This window comes from Copadichromis virginalis, linkage group LG18 (assembly GCF_057382275.1).
Source record: "Copadichromis virginalis isolate Kocher_CV1m ecotype Utaka linkage group LG18, C_Virginalis_male_GT1.1, whole genome shotgun sequence".
NCBI classification, from domain to species: domain Eukaryota; kingdom Metazoa; phylum Chordata; class Actinopteri; order Cichliformes; family Cichlidae; genus Copadichromis; species Copadichromis virginalis.
In genome coordinates, this window is record NC_140635.1 from 26,828,099 (window position 1) to 26,844,952 (window position 16,854).

The 16,854-nt window shown below is 40.3% G+C and overlaps 2 protein-coding genes across 3 annotated transcripts; both read right to left on the bottom strand.

Annotated features, from left to right (window-relative positions):
- Positions 1 to 512: 512 nt before the first annotated feature.
- On the bottom strand, positions 513 to 2,074 carry rgs1 (regulator of G protein signaling 1). Of its 2 annotated transcripts, XM_085438883.1 has the most exons (5): positions 1,962 to 2,074; positions 1,744 to 1,827; positions 1,578 to 1,657; positions 1,325 to 1,491; positions 513 to 1,099 (listed from the first exon to the last, which is right to left on the bottom strand). In XM_085438883.1, exons 1-5 carry the CDS (start codon positions 1,970 to 1,972, stop codon positions 923 to 925), a joined length of 519 nt encoding a protein of 172 aa, XP_085295009.1. In that variant the 5' UTR covers positions 1,973 to 2,074; the 3' UTR covers positions 513 to 922. The 2 variants fall into 2 exon arrangements, with proteins under 2 accessions (XP_085295009.1, XP_085295011.1); XM_085438885.1 differs by lacking the exon at positions 1,744 to 1,827 and having other exon boundaries at positions 1,962 to 2,073.
- Positions 2,075 to 9,381: 7,307 nt separating this feature from the next.
- Positions 9,382 to 14,075, bottom strand: rgs18 (regulator of G protein signaling 18). The gene is made up of 5 exons (XM_085439223.1): positions 13,878 to 14,075; positions 13,282 to 13,386; positions 13,003 to 13,064; positions 12,332 to 12,498; positions 9,382 to 10,996 (listed from the first exon to the last, which is right to left on the bottom strand). Exons 1-5 carry the CDS (start codon positions 13,997 to 13,999, stop codon positions 10,742 to 10,744), a joined length of 711 nt encoding a protein of 236 aa, XP_085295349.1. The 5' UTR covers positions 14,000 to 14,075; the 3' UTR covers positions 9,382 to 10,741.
- Between the last annotated feature and the right edge of the window lie 2,779 nt (positions 14,076 to 16,854).

Sequence of the window (16,854 nt, forward strand, 5' to 3'; positions counted from 1 at the left end):
TATGAGCTAGTAAAGTTCACCCTGTCCCTGCCAGAAATAAACAAACGCAGAGGAGAACTGTGTCATACTTTCTAAAAACTGTACTGCCTCACAACATTTTGAAGGGATATAAAATACTTTTTAGGGATAACATGAAACTAACTTAGTTGTGACTGAAAGTGCACACCCACAAGCCCGCGTCTGATGAGGCAAATGTAGATTCAGACTCCTGATTCATGCAGTTCCTCTTCACGTAAACGCTCTGACTTCTTAAAACTGCCGAGCAGATGACACACAAACTTTAGTGGAAGTCTCAAGTATTTCATTGTCCCCAGGCTGTGCTTCTTGTTTAATGAAGGATGTAAAGAACTCTGTTGCCATCTGCTGTTTGTGTGACAAATGACCACATTACAGTAACCCAGGTGATTTGCATTGCATACAAAAAGACCACACCCGGATGTCAGGTTTTGTTTTTTGATATTTCAAGAAGTGCATGCAAAGCAGACAAGAAAACGTTCCATAGAACACAAAACTGAGGCAGAAATGTAACAATATTTATTCGCATAAGAAAGTGGAAGTTCTCAGAGCGTAAGACAGTTTATATTTGCACGAAGTGTTATATAAAGCGTTGATAATACTTTACAATAAAGGAATTATCTTCATTATTAACTGTATGTGGGAGGGGAGAAAACAAAAGAAAAGACTTATAGGCACTTTTTTTTTTTACTTAATTAAGGGATAAAGTATAATACAAGCTGTAAATTCAACTTAAGCTACTAAATCACACAGACTAAGAAAACCCCCCACCTCCACTAGACTAAGGATCTGGATTGTATAGGATAAACCTGTTATCCACGCTGAAATCAAAGAGTGCTACAGCAGATCAGAATTGAGCTGAAGACATCATGAGCCTCGGCCTGAGAGGCTGTCATTTTTAATACAGTCACCTTGAATCGTTTCTCCTCAGGAGTCCCTGATAGATGTCAGATTTTAGGAACCGCGGGTAGCAATCCCTGGCCAACAGACTGTAAATGTGCTTCTGAGCTGTATCAAACGAAGTCAGGGTCGGCTTGGAGATGTTATTTGTAATGCTTTCTCTTGTACTGCAGTCTATGTTGATCTGGAATCAAGCAATGTCATACAAAAACTACATTACAGCTGTTCCTTCCATCATCACCTGCTGTCTGTCTGCACAGAAATCTGCTTACATTTCTGCAATTTTACCACCATGAAATGCACAGTTTTATTGCAGATGCTATGCGACTATAGATCTACTAACTGCTAAAAAATTAATATGAAAATTTAATTCCAGCAAAATCCTGTTTTATATGCTCAGATTATTTACCTGTCTTGGTGCTTCTGTTTGGACAAACTCAGAGTAGATCCGGTTGGCGGAGGAGATCATCTCTGGGACTGTCTTAATCTTTTTGTACTCCTCGCAGTCGAGCCAAAACAGTATATTCTCCTCGCTGTACTCTGACTTCAGGAACTCCCGGAAAGCTATCTGCCCGGCTAAAAGTCACAGACCAGAGTAAGCGAGTGGGAACCATGCACATGCAAGCAAATATATATCATACAGAATCAGAAGAGACTCTCACCTTTACAGCTGAGGACTTTGTCCACAGACTCACTCCAAGTCTCAACATCCCCAAGTGGATCCGTGGGAAAGCAACAGAATCTACCCTTGAAAAGAGCATTAAGATCTATCACTAGCCCAAATGTCTGTGACCCCCCACATTACAACACCCCGCCTGCAAACCGTACCTGCAAAGGGTCTTTTTAAGACATCTCAAAGATTTGTTAAATGCATCAAGCACCTGAGAGCAACCTCCTATCAATACAAGACCCCTTCAGAAATAGACACAGTCCAAAGTTAGACTTGCAGTGAATGGAAAGCCTTTTGGCATTTTCCACATGGCTGCTGTAAGTTGTTTCCTGCTGAAAATGGTAAAGGCCGAATAATCAAATATGCAGTAACTCACTTTATCGCCATCTCCTCGTCCTCTACAAAGGGAGACAGAGATAAGATCCTGCCAGACTGAAGATGGGGTTGTGATTGTTTGGAAATGAGAGAGTCGAGTGAGTGAACAAATCTAAATGACCCACGCCCAGCACGAGTGGAATATATGGAAATCTGTATGCAAAGTGTTATTGTTGGGAGAGACAGGGCATCCGTCCATGTCTGCGGTACCTTGAGGAAGAGAGAGCTTGACTGTGATTTCAATTCTACTAACTGTTGACCAACATTAACCTAGACATGGGAGATACTTGCATCACACCAAGGCTGAATAAATAAATAATTCCAGCACATGAATTTCTTACAGTCATTTATTTGCTGCTTAGTAAGAACTGCAATCAAGTTGTTTTTCTTTTCTTTTCTTTTCTTTACAAAAAAAAACAAAAAAACAAAAATGAGCCTAATTAAGAATATAGGATACAGGGCCTGCTGTGGCAAAGCACAACATGCGAGATTTAGAATATGATTTAACTAAACTAATGATCGGTGATCAGGAAGCTCTGGAAGATCCTGGCCATATGCAAATATCCATAAACAAATCTGCTGTTATGGAGAAGCCTCGTCATCCTTCCATTTGCATATTAGCAGTGTTATGTGACAATAGCACAAGTCAGCTCTGATTTATTGGTATGCCTTCAAGTGTTGTGATAGAAATGTTTTATGTTCTTAGATTAGTCTACCGCAAGAGCCAATCTGTGCTGACAGAAAATTAAAGTCTCAATCTAAATGCTAATGCTAGCCTGGAATGCCAACAGTGGGAACGCTAACATGCTGGTGTTGGGCAGATGCTGTGTAACCATTACTATATTGTGTTGTGCAAAAGTCTTGAGCTACCCCTCATTTCTTCATATTATGCTTCCAAGAAGCCAGAGTCCCGCGTGATTTTCCCAATGCAGTCCGAGAAATACATTTCCAGGCTTTATGATGGGCCTTTTAAATTTTTCTTTGGATATTTCAATTCACTCCTTTTACCTGATAATTTTCAGAGGATTTTTTTCATTGTTTGTTTTTTTTTTGTTTGTTTTTTTACAGTACATAACACTGACTTATGAATCATTCAACCATGAAAGAGGTACTTAACATATTACATAACATAACTTATCATATTTAGCAAAGAGCCAAAATACACAGTTTGTTTTCATTACTTTCTGTGAAAAAATGCCAAAGATAACACAGTTTACAGCAATAAAATAGTATTTTTGCAATAAAAAAATGATTCCCAAAGAGCTATTAACCAAAAAGTGGCCTATCTGAGCATGGTGTGCAGTGTTTACTTAAAAATCTGAGGAAAATGGACAAGTAGAGGACAAAAGAAGAGGTGGCAGATGAAAAGTATCTGAGAGCTGTGTCCTTAAGAAATAGGAAAACAATCCAATAAAGACCTGACAAAGGACCCAAGAGAGTCATCTGGCCTTTCAGTTGATTCATTTGCTGTTCACTGAAACCTCATCAGAAAGGTCTAAGTGTAAGGGTGGCTGTCAAGAAGCCATTTTTAACGATCACACAAGACCTGCACTGAAAATTTAGTGGTAAATCCAAAACTGAAAATTTTGGTTAAACTGTCATCATTGGTGACAGAGGAGGTCAGGAGAGAGGTACAATGGTGGTAAATGGCCTGTATTTGTATAGCGCTTTACTAGTCCCTAAAGACCCCAAAGCGCTTTACACATCCAGTCATCCACCCATTCACACACACATTCACACACAGGTGACGGCAAGCTACATTGTAGCCACAGCCACCCTGGGGCGCACTGACAGAGGCGAGGCTGCTGGACACTGGCGCCGCCGGGCCCTCTGACCACCACCAGTAGGCAACGGGTAAAGTGTCTTGCCCAAGGACACAACGACCGAGACTGTCCGAGCTGGGGCTTGAACTGGCAACCTTCTGATTACAAGGCAAACTCCCAACTCTTGGGGATGTCTACAGCCATCTGTAAAATGTGGCAGAGGTTGTCTCATGGTTTAGGGCTGCATTTTAGCCAGGAGTGCTGGAGAGCTTGTCAAAATTGAAATTATTAACACAAAAATAGCATCTGGAAAGCAACTGATTGAAAAGCTTCATTTGTCAGCATGACAATGACATGACAAACACAGTATATGCAGAAAAAGCATAACAGGATAGAAAAACAGTGGAACACTAACAGTCATGGATTGGCCTCCCCAGAGCCCGAACCTCAATATTATTGAAGCAATGTGGGATCACATTAACAGGGAAGAATACAAAAGACAGTGTTAAGGTTCAAATATTGAGGAAGGAGAGTACAAACAACCATTGGTCCAGAAGATCTTGGTCAAACAATTGATTTTAATGAATACACGCGTGGGAAGACCACTCTGTACGCAGACAGGAATTAATCTTCGACTTAATCAAAGCATACACAGATTTTTATAGCATCAGGGTTTGAATTAATGACGCCCCTTCATACGTCACCGACAGAATATATACATACGTCAAATCAAAACCACAATGACTTTTAACACGGTTTAAAAGAACGTTGTCTTCTATCTCATCTGGAACACGAGCCCCACATCCTGCCAACATCCAAAGAAGAGGCTGTGTTGAAGAATAAAGACGGCTATACAAAATATTGACTTACACACTGCAAACAGTGTCGTATTTTAGACACATTTTTGGGGGGATGTAGCTAATTTGGTCAACCGTGTGTGCAAGTTTGCATTGACGTTTCTAGCTCTAAAACTTGGAGAAGTCTTAAAAAACAACCAATTAACAAATCGGGGGCAAACAATTCTAATTAGTTTTTCACCCTCACACATTAACAGTGTGATAAACTACCCCAAGAGGTTTGTTTTCACATTGGGTCCATTACATACTTTTCGTATTTCACAAATAGAATGTTTAAGCTTTTCATTTAATATCTACTTTGTTGTTTGAGGGAGAATGTTTTTCATATTTTACATTTCCATGATGCATCTCACTTAATGTAAATAATAGCATTTGGCAGCTGTATGAATGTATTTTGCTGTGTGTTCAAACCCATCAACCCCAGGGCGGTCATTCTCACTTTCTAATGCATCAAAGAACAGCATGACGGACCAGGAGCTATATATGGAGGAGTCCTCTTCTCATTTGACTTTGTTGCTTGCATACAAGTCATACATATAGATGTCATCATAAGTATTTCTAGAATGCCTTAGCCTGCTGACCTTGTTGACCACTGGCTCAAATGTGATGGGCCGAAACAAACCAAGAATGTAAATGACAAGGTGATCACACAGGTGATGGAAAACACCCAGGCTGCCCTTATTTGCATGTGTGTAGACACACCAGGTTGAGGAATTTGTTTTTCAAAAGAGCCCATGGCCTGAAAGACGTGTGGACTATACTGAGGTGTGCTCTCATTGCGCATTCACTGCATCCAGGATGTTTTTTCTAGTTCTGAAAAGTTAAGAGAATCCAAGAATAAAAGGGCTCAACGCAAGCCTAAAAAGGCTCTTTTAGTAAAAGAGAACGCATTTGTTACAATATGCTAAAAAAACACCCTCTTGTGTTGATGAGATTTTTTAAAAAGTTGGCCACTTGTGCTGAAAAGCCATTTCAATTGCCGTGAGCTACAGTGATTTAGTTACTGATAAATAATTACCAGACACAGAAAGGATAAAAAAAAAAAAGGTCCAAAATGCGGCCAGAAATAACGCTGTGGAGAAGTCTTCAAATGTTTTTCTTTTTTATTACAAAGAACAATTCCTTTGTTGAAATTGTATTTTATTAATTAAGTCAAAAAGCAAAATGTGAGATGTTTTAAAACTCCTTACATGCTGCAAAGAAAACATATCAAAGAAGGAAGGAGCGAAGCAAGGAAACAGTTAAAAAAAAGGCTGACGTATTACATTGCAGTATTTACATGTAACTAAGGAAGTAAGTAAATTATATTCATTGAGCATTTTCCAAGACATAAATCACAAAATGCTGTATGTCAGAAAAAAAACACCAGGACATCAAAAGGAAAAAAAAAAACAACTGAAATAAGACAGAAACAAAGTAAAAAGCTACAAAAATGCTGGTTTAACAAGACAAGTTTTCACATTCACGAGTCCTTAGAGCTGCGAAGACTTCATTACTTTAGCTTTTAGTCTGGATTTTGAGATGATAACAAGCACAGGCTGCAAGACCCTAACCCTGTGAAGCAGGCAGGTGATTACCATACAGAGCCCCGAAGGTGAAAACCAGGATTTTAAATTGGAATATTCATATGTTATAAGTATGGACCACACAAAAATTGCAATTATATTTAACAAAACAAATCTTTTTTCAAAACAGAGATACAGATACTAGAACAGATGGAGGAAAACATGCAAACTGAAGCAATGGGACGAAGAGTTAGATTGGTACCATCCTTTAGGAAAACAGGTACATTTCATCCTGAGCCAGTGGAACTGTGGACTATTCATTTCTGCAGTAAAACTCTTTGAGAAATGGTATCCATTAAAACATGAAAAGTCTTTTTAAATTGAAGTTTATATTTGAAAAGGAAAATGCAGTGGTGCAATAGAGAAGTTCTCTGTCTAATTTTTACATAAATAACTTAATAAAATAAAGACATTTTTCCACTCCGTGTTAGAATATAACCATAATCACTAAAATATCATAAAACAAAACATAATAAAATCTAAATCCAAAGTTATAAATCTAATATATCACCATGTAAATACAAAGGTGCTGTTTGACAGCAGCATTAACCCAGAGGATAGATGACTGAATAAAAGGCATCGACGGGAAAGAAATTCAATGTGCCCTATGTTATTGTTAAGATATTAATAGGTACTAATGGGTAGTTCATCAATAATGCAATACTGACTAGCTCACCAGCTCGCCGTTTTATTAAGCACACCTATTCAGCTGCTCGTTAACATAGACTTAAAAGGTGATGCTAGGCTGGTGTGAATGCTTCGGGAACTGTTAATTTAGTGAGATTTTCCTACTTAACCATCTCTAGGGTTTATAGAAAATGAGAAAATAGCCAGTGTGGAGTAGTTCTTTCTGTGAAAATGACTTGCTGATGTCAGATGTCAGAGGAGAATGACCAGACTGCTTCGAGCTGATAGAAAGGCAACATTAATCCCAGTGACCACCGGCTACAATGAAGATATGCAGAAGAGCAGATGGACTACAGCAGCAAAAGACCGCAACAGGTACCACTGCTGTCAACTAAGAACAGGAAACAGAGGCTATAGTTTGGATAGATGGACAACAGGAGACTGGAAAACTGTTGCTGGTCCAGTGAGTCTTTCATTCAGATGGTAGGATCAGAATTTAACATAAATTACATGAGAGCATGGATCCATCCTGCTTTGTATCAGCGGTTGAGGGTGATGAAGGAGATCTTAGCACACTCTGGGTCCCTTAGTACCATCTGAGCATCTTTTAAACATCACAGAGTACCATTGCTGACCACATCCATCACCTTGTTGAATCTCCGTCACAAAGAAGTAAGCCAGTTCCAAAAGCAAAAGGGGGCCTGACCCACCAGTAGTAATGTGTACCTAATAAATTGGCCTAGAATGTATGCAGCGTCTCACTACTCCCACAGCAAGTAGAGATGCAGTTTTTTCACCATACACATGGGGGCACTCTAGTTGTCCTATCTTTACATTTGTGTCAACCATCCTGCTCCGCTTGCTTTATTCATTTGAACTCGAACGGGGGGTTTGTCTGTTCTCCTCAAGACTGTGGGGTAGAGATTGGTGCAGAGCGAAGATGCGATCAGCACTTGATTTAAATTAGATTTCGAACTCTTGAAGGTGATGACTTTTGACTTACATGATATTAAAAGACAGCAGCAGGCTTTCTGCCTTTCTTTCTTGCTCATGTACCTTCAAATGTAACTGTTCTATAAACAACAGTAAAAATCTTGACAGAGCATCGACTTGTCCTTGGTGAAACATGTTATGTATTTTTCTTTTATTAATTGTTAAATGTTACATTCCCACTTATACGTACAGTTGCTACTTATTTCAGCCTGCTCCTATAGATCTTATGCAACTGACATGTTTTTTGACAACGTGTGTTTCAATGTTTCATTTTGCCTTCAGTCTGACATTATTCCTAAAAACGATTTTGGCTACTTCCTCCAGAAACCTGCCCCCAGTCCACTGATAAACATGGAGCCACTTTAAGAATCAGCAGTGCTGATTTTTCCCAGCATAAATGGGTGCCTCGCTGCTTCTGTTACTTCAGTGGAGGTTTAATACAAAATACAAACTCTCACCTCAAGATTTTTAAACTCGACATGGCCCTCTGTTTGCAGTGAAATATACTGAAGTGTGTCAATATCTTTGCAGGTCAACCACATCAAGTGCAAATGGATTTCTAACGGGGGAAGATTTCGCAACTCAATATGTGAGCCTGGGTGTCAGCAAATCTCTTGCTAAATTTGAGCCACACAGGCTCCGGAGACGGGACAAACTTGTTCTCAAAAAGGAGACAAGAGCCCGGCAGGTACATAAACTGCTGACGCTCTTCGGTCTACATTGAGTAATCTTTTAAAACAAAAACATACTGGAGAAAGTGTCTGTAAAATCCACTGTTAGCCACCTTATAACACATCTTTTTCATTTTAAACTCCTCTTAGACTGGTATTCATTGTGTTTTACAAGCCTCATATCTCCAGGCAAACTGCTTTCTTACTCTTTTGTTTCCCTTCAGCAGTTCCACAATACATCTTTAACTTGTGGGTGACTTTAGAGGCTTTTTAGCATAGACAGAGCTTCGAATTTAAATGCCAATGGGGAAAGAAACACGGAATCTGCCAGCAAAGTCTTAGCGGGCAACTAATCTTATGCTGTGATGTATTTGGGAGGGCAGCAGAGCTACTACCTTTGTTAAAAGACCATTACAATAAATCCCACACCCCACACTCCTTCTTTGACTATTGGTATGAGAAGACAGCAGGAACTGCAGTGTATGCATGCTGCTGCTGCTGCCATCTAGATGGATGCATAATTAATGGGAAATGTGAGGTATTCTGCACAGGTTTTATAGAGTGACAGGTACTTGGGCTGAGATTGACTTTATCCCTTTAAAGCATTCTTGAATCCTTGACATCTGTGTTAATGAGCTAAACCAGCACTATGTGTGTATGTACCGCTTTAAGTACTTAGATGTAGTCTGTCTGCATGCATATTCAAGAGTTCAGGGGCAACAATTCTGAATTAATACACATTTGTCTTTACAAGAAGTATAGCTTGTGCATACATATACAGTAACATGAATAATTTCGTGCTAGAGTGGTGGGACCTGATACGGACTGTTAATTTTTCAGTGATTTGGAATAGGGAGCTACACAAGATCACAATTTCCCCCACTAGTGTAATATGCACACGCTAGATGCGGTCATTCAGAGTAATTAATGCCACTGAAGGCCTCATTAAAAGTGCTTTATAAGAAAGTGTTTATTTGAGTTACTCCACATCATTTACAGCAAGTCAACACGTATGACGACATATGAATAATACATAAATTATTAGGTGGTAGCAAACGGAAAAAAAGGCAATCATAATTTATAATATTAGTATTCAAATAGCACAGATACATTTTCTTGGTGTGAAAAAAATGAGTCTTTGATTAACAGCAGAAATAAGAGATCTGTAAAAAAACAAAAGGTTTCTGTACTTTTACAGCAGGCTGTCACTGCAAGTTAGTATTGAGACAGGTGGGCAGTGCGATAGAAGGATAAATTCATGAATTCCTTTTAATGAGACACATTCAAATTGGCTCGTATGCTGCATTGACTGCATTAATGGTGTTTTAAGGTGCTGTTGTTGGATCGGAAAACAAACCAAATGAAGTATACCCAGTCTGAAGTCACGAGGGCTGCCTCAGTGTGGCTGCCTGTACGGCTGGCTGGATACTGTCAGTGGGGAGGAGGCGTCTCATCTGAGATTCTGTCTCCAGCTAGCTATCACATTGTCATTCAAGTTTTGTGAGATTTAAAAAAAATATATCTAAAAATCATCAATAAAGATTGAATCCACAAGTATAGCGCCTCTGAGGAAAAGAATGGATAATAGATCAATCCACAGATGCTGCGGAGTAACCTGGTTTCATACAATGGCCACTGAGAATATTCAATTCTGATTGACCAGGGGGCGTCCATTATTTTCAGATAACCACATGGCTGTGACGTAACCTTTGAGATTATTCTTGTAGCTGAAGGTTAATCCTGTGAACTCTCCTATCTGCATGACATAAAGCTACCGCCCGCAGCCCGTTAGCGTATCCCATCACAAAGACTCAGAATGAAGTGAAACTTCTTTAAATACTATCTTTTTTTCTCTCCACAGAATGAACTGTTAACATATAAAGCTTAAAGCTTTCAAAATTAGCTTTAGAGGAACTGCGCTTGAATTTTGTGACTCTGAAACAGAGCTTCTGTGCCTATAATCTCCTGTTAACGGCCTTTATGCTAAGCTAAACTAGCCAGCTTCTAGCTGTAGCCACGCATTTACCGCACACGCGTTTAAGATTTGTAGCAGTCTGTGCATTCAAGAAAGCAAACAAATGTACTTCCCAAAATGTTATTCAGATTACTATTGCTGGCATGCTGTCACAGTGCTGTGCATGTGGAGTAATCCACTGTGGCAACGGTGGTTATAAAAAAATAATGCACTCTGCAGAAGCAAACCTGTGGAAAATAATAAACTTCCGCACCACACTTTATATTTCAGCAGTTGTGCTGCAATATAATAATTAATCCATCGCACAGAGTGAGCTACTGCTCCTCCAAGCTACCAGGCTGAGGGTTCGGTCGTGGCCTCCCCTCTGTCGTTGAATACACAGGAGCGTGACCTTCTGCGAAACATGGTGGCTCCGGGCCCTTTCCTCCTGGTGAGTCGCAGATAAATGTCAGATTGCAGGAACCTGGGGTAGGAGTCCTTTTTCATCAGGCTGTAGACTTTTATCTGAGCTGCTTCAAAACAGCTCTTTGTGGGCTTTGCCATGTTGTTCTGGATGGCCGTCTTGGTGTGATAGTCAATGTTGATCTGAATGAAAAATAGGGACACATGTTAACTCTACACTTGCCCACGTACATTTCAACCCGAGTTTGGGATTTTTGCGTAGGTTTGCAGCAGGGGCAGACAGTGGGTTAGACAAAGGCCTGAGTAGATATGCAAGTTACTGATAAGAGAGGGGAAACCCCGAAACCCGCAGTGAGCGCTGCGTGGAGTCGTTTACAACAATGGAGAAACTCCACATCTCGATGTTTCAGAAGGTTACACACACACGCGACACCAAATAAAAGTCAATTTCAGAATGTCAAGATGCTCTTCTTAAGAGAAAATAATTCTGCTGTGCCTGCTTTAGAGGATCTCTTAAAAAAGGTTAAGAATGTCAAACCTCACATTGACATTAATGGATCGCTTTCCAAAGCCAAAATGTGAGTTATTCATAACTGCGCTCAGAGCGTGAGTTTTCTTTCCCCGTGCGTGTTTTTGTTGACACTATATTTCAACTCTAGATAATCTGAGTTTAAACAGTCACTGACACACATCAGTTTCTTAGATATCATCACAGATAGAGGTTAATTTTCTGCCTCCTACTCTCGTGACTGGCTTTTTAATGTTTAATTACTGGCGGCAAAACCATATTTATGCCCTTTATAGACTGAAATATTCTTAAGATACTTTCCTTTGAAAAACTACCAGCAGCTTTCAAAATAAATATGCATGCGTGTGAAACTACGCTATCGTCTACCATCAGTATTGAAGGTTGCATTCATTTACATTTGTTTCTCCCTTCAAATCGCTCGAGCTGTGTACTTGTGTGCAATAATGCCACTGCAGCGCTGCTCTGAAAACCCTCTTTCAGATTTACATATGCACTCATCTTAGACTGAAAGTGTGTGGGAGATGCTCTCTCCACTCTTGCAGAGGAATGTGAAAACCTCAAACCAGACGCAGAACTCTTTAACGGTCAAATATGCTATGGGCCCTGAAAGCATATCAGATGGTGGTCGCATCATCTTTGCAAAGTGAGTGGAAACCTTTTAAACCACAACTGTCTCGCACAGAAATAACTCAACCTGCTTTGCAGCCGTGTAAGCGCTAAACACATGACCTCGACGAGCTGCTGCTCCTAATGATTGTTCGCAAAGGTCAAGTTGCTGTGGGCTCCTGTCTACACAGCACTTTAGAATTCGCCTACTGTTATTTTTTTATTACGATAATATAAATATTTCAAGTTGTCAACAGCCCTCACTGACAAATAAGCCAAGAAAAACGGTAAACTGCACTCCAGGGGGGGTTAAGCTTTTGAAGCCCAGCTTAGCAATACAACATCCATGCCGTTTGTGATGTAAAAAAAGGCATATGTCATACCTCTTTAGGGGCATCGGATTCAATAAAAATTGTATAAATATATTTGGCTTTGGACAGCAGCTTTGTCTCAGAATCAGTGGTCTTGTATTCTTCACAGGCCAACCAGAACTCAATGTTTTCTTCACTGAACTCTGTCCTGAGGAACTGAGAGAAGGTTTCCACCCCATCTGATGTAAAGAAACAGAAACAGAGAAACAGAGAAACACTGTTAGTCACGCTCCTGTAACTACAGCTGTTTAAGGACATGTAGCTTCCACATTTCAGTGTGTTGTGGAAACCTGCCAAAACTTCATAATCTATGAGTCTCAGCTCTATAGTCAGTTTAACTATCCCGAAACAGCTTAACCATAATATGTGTGAGTGTGCTCAAAAGTGTGGATGTTATTACATGGATCTGTTAACCGTGCCAAAACGACAGCAGGTCACAGTGTTTCTGTGCGGCATCTGTGACGAGGGGAGGAAGTTGCACAGTTTCTGTATTACTATCTGTGTTAACAAACATTAAAAGATGTAGTGAAACTCTCACAGCACTCCCCATTAACTATTTAGCGCTTCGAACACTGTGTTACAGTTTACAATTCAAATGAAGCAAAGCGTTTGACAGCACAAGAAACGGTTTTAGACGGCAATTCGACACAACATTTTTGAAAAGTTTCAGGCATTAATCTGACCTGAGTGCTTTAGTAGTTCTTCAAAGGAGTCGCTCCATTGCAAAGCTGCCTCCGTTGAGATGCTGTGAAACAAATCAGAGATGCGGTCAGCTCTCCTCTAATGATGCAGCAAAAAAAAAAATGTCTTGGATTCTCACAGAGACGTACTAGATGTCATGTATCTGTGAGTGTGTAATGAGTCATGGAGGGTACAGAAATCTGAGGTTAAAAAGGGATAACGCTTGTGCAAAATACCACGGCCTGCATGAGAAGTTAATGGATTTTTTTTTTCTTTCTCACTTGCTGGGTGTCGTAGCTGTCTTTTTACTGGGACTGACGTTTTCGTGAGAGCCTGACTTGGTGAGAAAAAGGCTAAGCCGACTCTTCCTCTCTTTGTCTTTCTGCCTGCAAACAAGGGAGAACAAATATAAAAGACCAGAAGGTGCACTTACAATTGCAGCAAACTTTTCTCCTTAAAGGCACACTTTCTGAAGTGGCTTTCATGGCACAATATGAATTGCACAACAGCTCTGCAGCATAGTACAGATTGCAAGTTCAGTCACATAAGCTGACGTGTTTTTTAAGAAAAGCGTGGAGACCCTTATGAGGGAAGACGGCAGCTTTTAAGTTCAACAGCCTTATATGGTGTCAGCTATAGCAGCTTTGAGCAGCACAGAAAAGGCAAATCTACAAGGTACGGAGACATGTCGTGAATATTACAGATTAAAATATTTCTTCTTTGTACAAAAACGCTTGCTGAATCTATTTCTGGTTGATTAAAGTTGTACTGCTCCAATTTCTTGTAATAGCTGTTAGAAATTGCTAAAGCCCCCTGAAAATATTCAACTTCAGAAAACAGGTAAACATTTAAAAATGACGGAAAATCACACACCAACCTGCTACTGTCGTCCTTCATCTTTGGTGTCTGTAAGCCTACTGGACCAAACATTTTGAAATATGCTTCCTCCTTTGGGGGCATGTAGCTGAATTGAGGAAATAGAAGAAGAAGCGTCTCCATGCTGTCTGTGGCGTGCAAAGCAGCAGGCCACAAATAACTCTCTGAAAAATGTTTAACCCATCACTCGTTGAACCACCTCGTCTTTTATAAACGGCGCTCGCGTTTCATTTCCCATGCTCGCTCTACTTCCTGTAACGGTATAACAGCTTACTGCCATCAGCTTGATCTGTGATATAGAAAACCCCTCTGGGTTCAACATCCTGCTGTAACTATTTACTAGGAAACTTGAAAAAGACACCTGTGATTATGTTCATTACGTTCACTTGTATCATTCATTAGTTCTGTTTGTTTTGACTTGAGGTGATATTTTTGTCTTGATTTTTTGTAACAATTGTTTTCACACTGTGACGTGTTGCACTTAAGCAATTTGGACCCAATATTTAAGAAAAACTCTGATGTTGTCCGAATATCAATATCAATTTGAATATCTGTGTTTATACTGTCTCGTGTTTGATTACGTGTTCGACATTGCATGAATAATATCAACCTTGAACACATAGAAAACGTTTAAGAGTGTGAATTATAAAAGAGGTCACTTGTTCTGTGATTCCACTTGTACCGCCAGCAAGGCCAGACACTGCAGTGCTGGAAAGAATACAATGTAATGAATAATAAAATGCGTCTGCGCTGAGGCTGACCTTAGCTCGTTCCCGAACATGAGAGCCTTAAAGAAGGAGGACGAATTCATTGTGACACAGTAGAGAGCAACAGGGAATAGATGTGTTCTAGATGGAGATGGAGACAAGTGCAACGTCTGTGCTGGAGAGAGTGTGAAGCTGCCTTTCAGCATAGCAGCAGAGGATGTGTTTCTTTAGTTTGAACAGAAGTTGAAAGGAAAGAACAAGGTCCTAATTAAACGTAATTGGAAAATGAACAAGCCTTCTGAAGTTGTCAGTCAATAACAGGTTCAGAGCTGATAAATCCTCTAACCTTATCTCCCACCCATCGTGGGCCCCTCTAAGTAGCTGTCTGAGGGTCTAAACTGCAGCTACTTGATCGGCAAGGCTGTACAAAGATATCAAAGCGCTTCCAGCTTCCAAATGTCAATTACAGCTGACAGTTAGCGGGAACTGTGGACCCCGGACAAGTTCTGATAGACCACAAAATTTGCAGATGTAAACTGCACATCTGTCGAGCAGAAAAGTAGACTCAGCTCCTCCTGCACAAGTGACGCGATAAATCTTCTCAAGAGCCTCTACAACCCAGAATTTACTGATACCACCGGCAACAGTGACACCCCAAAGTCATGACTACTCACTACACATCAGTCACAGGGGCCGGCCGTGATCATGCTTTTGGCTTTGTTTTCCTTCTGGTGTGATGAAAATCACATGTCTGTGATGACTTTGTCAGCATTTCGCAGAAACCACAGCAGCAAATTGGCAAAAGTGGCATTGTTTACATCCTGTTGATCTCCCCCATATTCTGTGTTCAGCCTTTCTGCTAGCAGCTCTGTGGTGGGTACAAACCCCCTAACATGTTTCAGCATTGGTGGTGTAGGTTGACCAAAGCGGTAGCCAAATTTCAGTCGCTAGCCACCGGTTAGCTCTGCCCCTGCATAAAGTTGCAATAAAGGCACATTCAACCTTGATACTTGGTTTGTAGTTAAGGTTTAGCTATCCAGCCTAGAAAGAAATCAAAGGAACGCAATGGTAAACACAGTCTATTTGTAAAACCCTTGAAACTTGCACCAAGCTATATCAAAACCTTTTTCTATTCTCACATTAAAAAAACAACAACCCCAAAACAACTAAAACAACAACAGAAAACCTGTTGAATGAAAGACACAATTTCTGGAAATGCATATGAGTCCTATAAATAGAACCTGCAGCATCCTTTCTCTTCAGGTAACAGCAGCCTGCACAATCACTGAAACCAAATTAAATAGCTGTCATTTAGCTTCTCTGTATGCATTTGCCTCTTGTCAACATACCAGATGAGAGAACCAACAAAATCAATACACACACTGAGCCAAGAAGATTCTGCTGCCAGCTGGAGACAAAAGATTAGAACTGTTTCATTTGATCATTTTGAAATAATATTCCTATTTACAGTTGTAATTATGTAACTGGTTCACCGGAGTATTGTAGCAGTTATTTCATGCAGTGATCTGTTAATAAACAGGGGGAAGACTGCGCTTCTGTATTTCTTGTCAGAGAAGAAGTGTTTAAAGTATCACCGAACTAAACAAATAACATTATCGGCTCACAGCGGCGAAACTGATATGAAACCACGTGATGTCTGGTTGAGGTATATTTGGCAAAATTCATACGTACACCCAACACCGCAAGAGTCTCCCCCCACCTGTTGTTTTTGTGCTGCAGTGCAAACATACAGAGCTGTGCATGTGTGGACAATGATGATATGCAAATGGACATTTAAGAGTGCATTTTGGATGTCGCTTGGTAAAAAGGGAAGCGATTGAACCGAAACTGCAAAGTGCTGACATGGGTGAGGGGGGAAGAAGGGGTGTTGTTACTTCCTGCCTGAAAGCGCCTTTTCACGTCAAGTTCAGTCTGTACTTTGTGTCTCTACATTGGCTGAAAACAAAGCGAAGTCAGACAACAAAATGAATCAACAGACGTGTCAGAGTATAACGGACTTCAGTGAATCAGCAGGAACCCCCTTACAGACCGCAAACAAGCACAACAAACACAACAATGGTGCTAAGGCTTGAAAATTATTTTCAACATTCTCGTCATGCTCCTATTTTCATAACAATATGCCTCACTGGAATTGCTTTTATCCAAAAATAGGGCATGCAAGAATGAGGAAAAGAGACATTTGGGTGCTCATTGGAGAGGAGAGGCCAGGCCTTGATCTTTTCTACAAGGGTACAATATGTCAATCCAGGA

Excerpts from the sequence above, each read along its gene's own strand:
- rgs18 (XM_085439223.1), bottom strand. The coding sequence starts at position 13,999 with ATGGAGACGCTTCTTCTTCTATTTCCTCAATTCAGCTACATGCCCCCA. Across the intron at positions 12,499-13,002 it reads AGAACTACTAAAGCACTCAG|ATGGGGTGGAAACCTTCTCT; the intron begins GTCAGATTAATG and ends TCTTTACATCAG. Across the intron at positions 10,997-12,331 it reads AATCCGATGCCCCTAAAGAG|ATCAACATTGACTATCACAC; the intron begins GTATGACATATG and ends TTTTTCATTCAG.
- rgs1 (XM_085438883.1), bottom strand. Across the intron at positions 1,658-1,743 it reads CTTAAAAAGACCCTTTGCAG|ATTCTGTTGCTTTCCCACGG; the intron begins GTACGGTTTGCA and ends TTTCAAGGGTAG. Across the intron at positions 1,100-1,324 it reads AAACAGAAGCACCAAGACAG|ATCAACATAGACTGCAGTAC; the intron begins GTAAATAATCTG and ends GCTTGATTCCAG.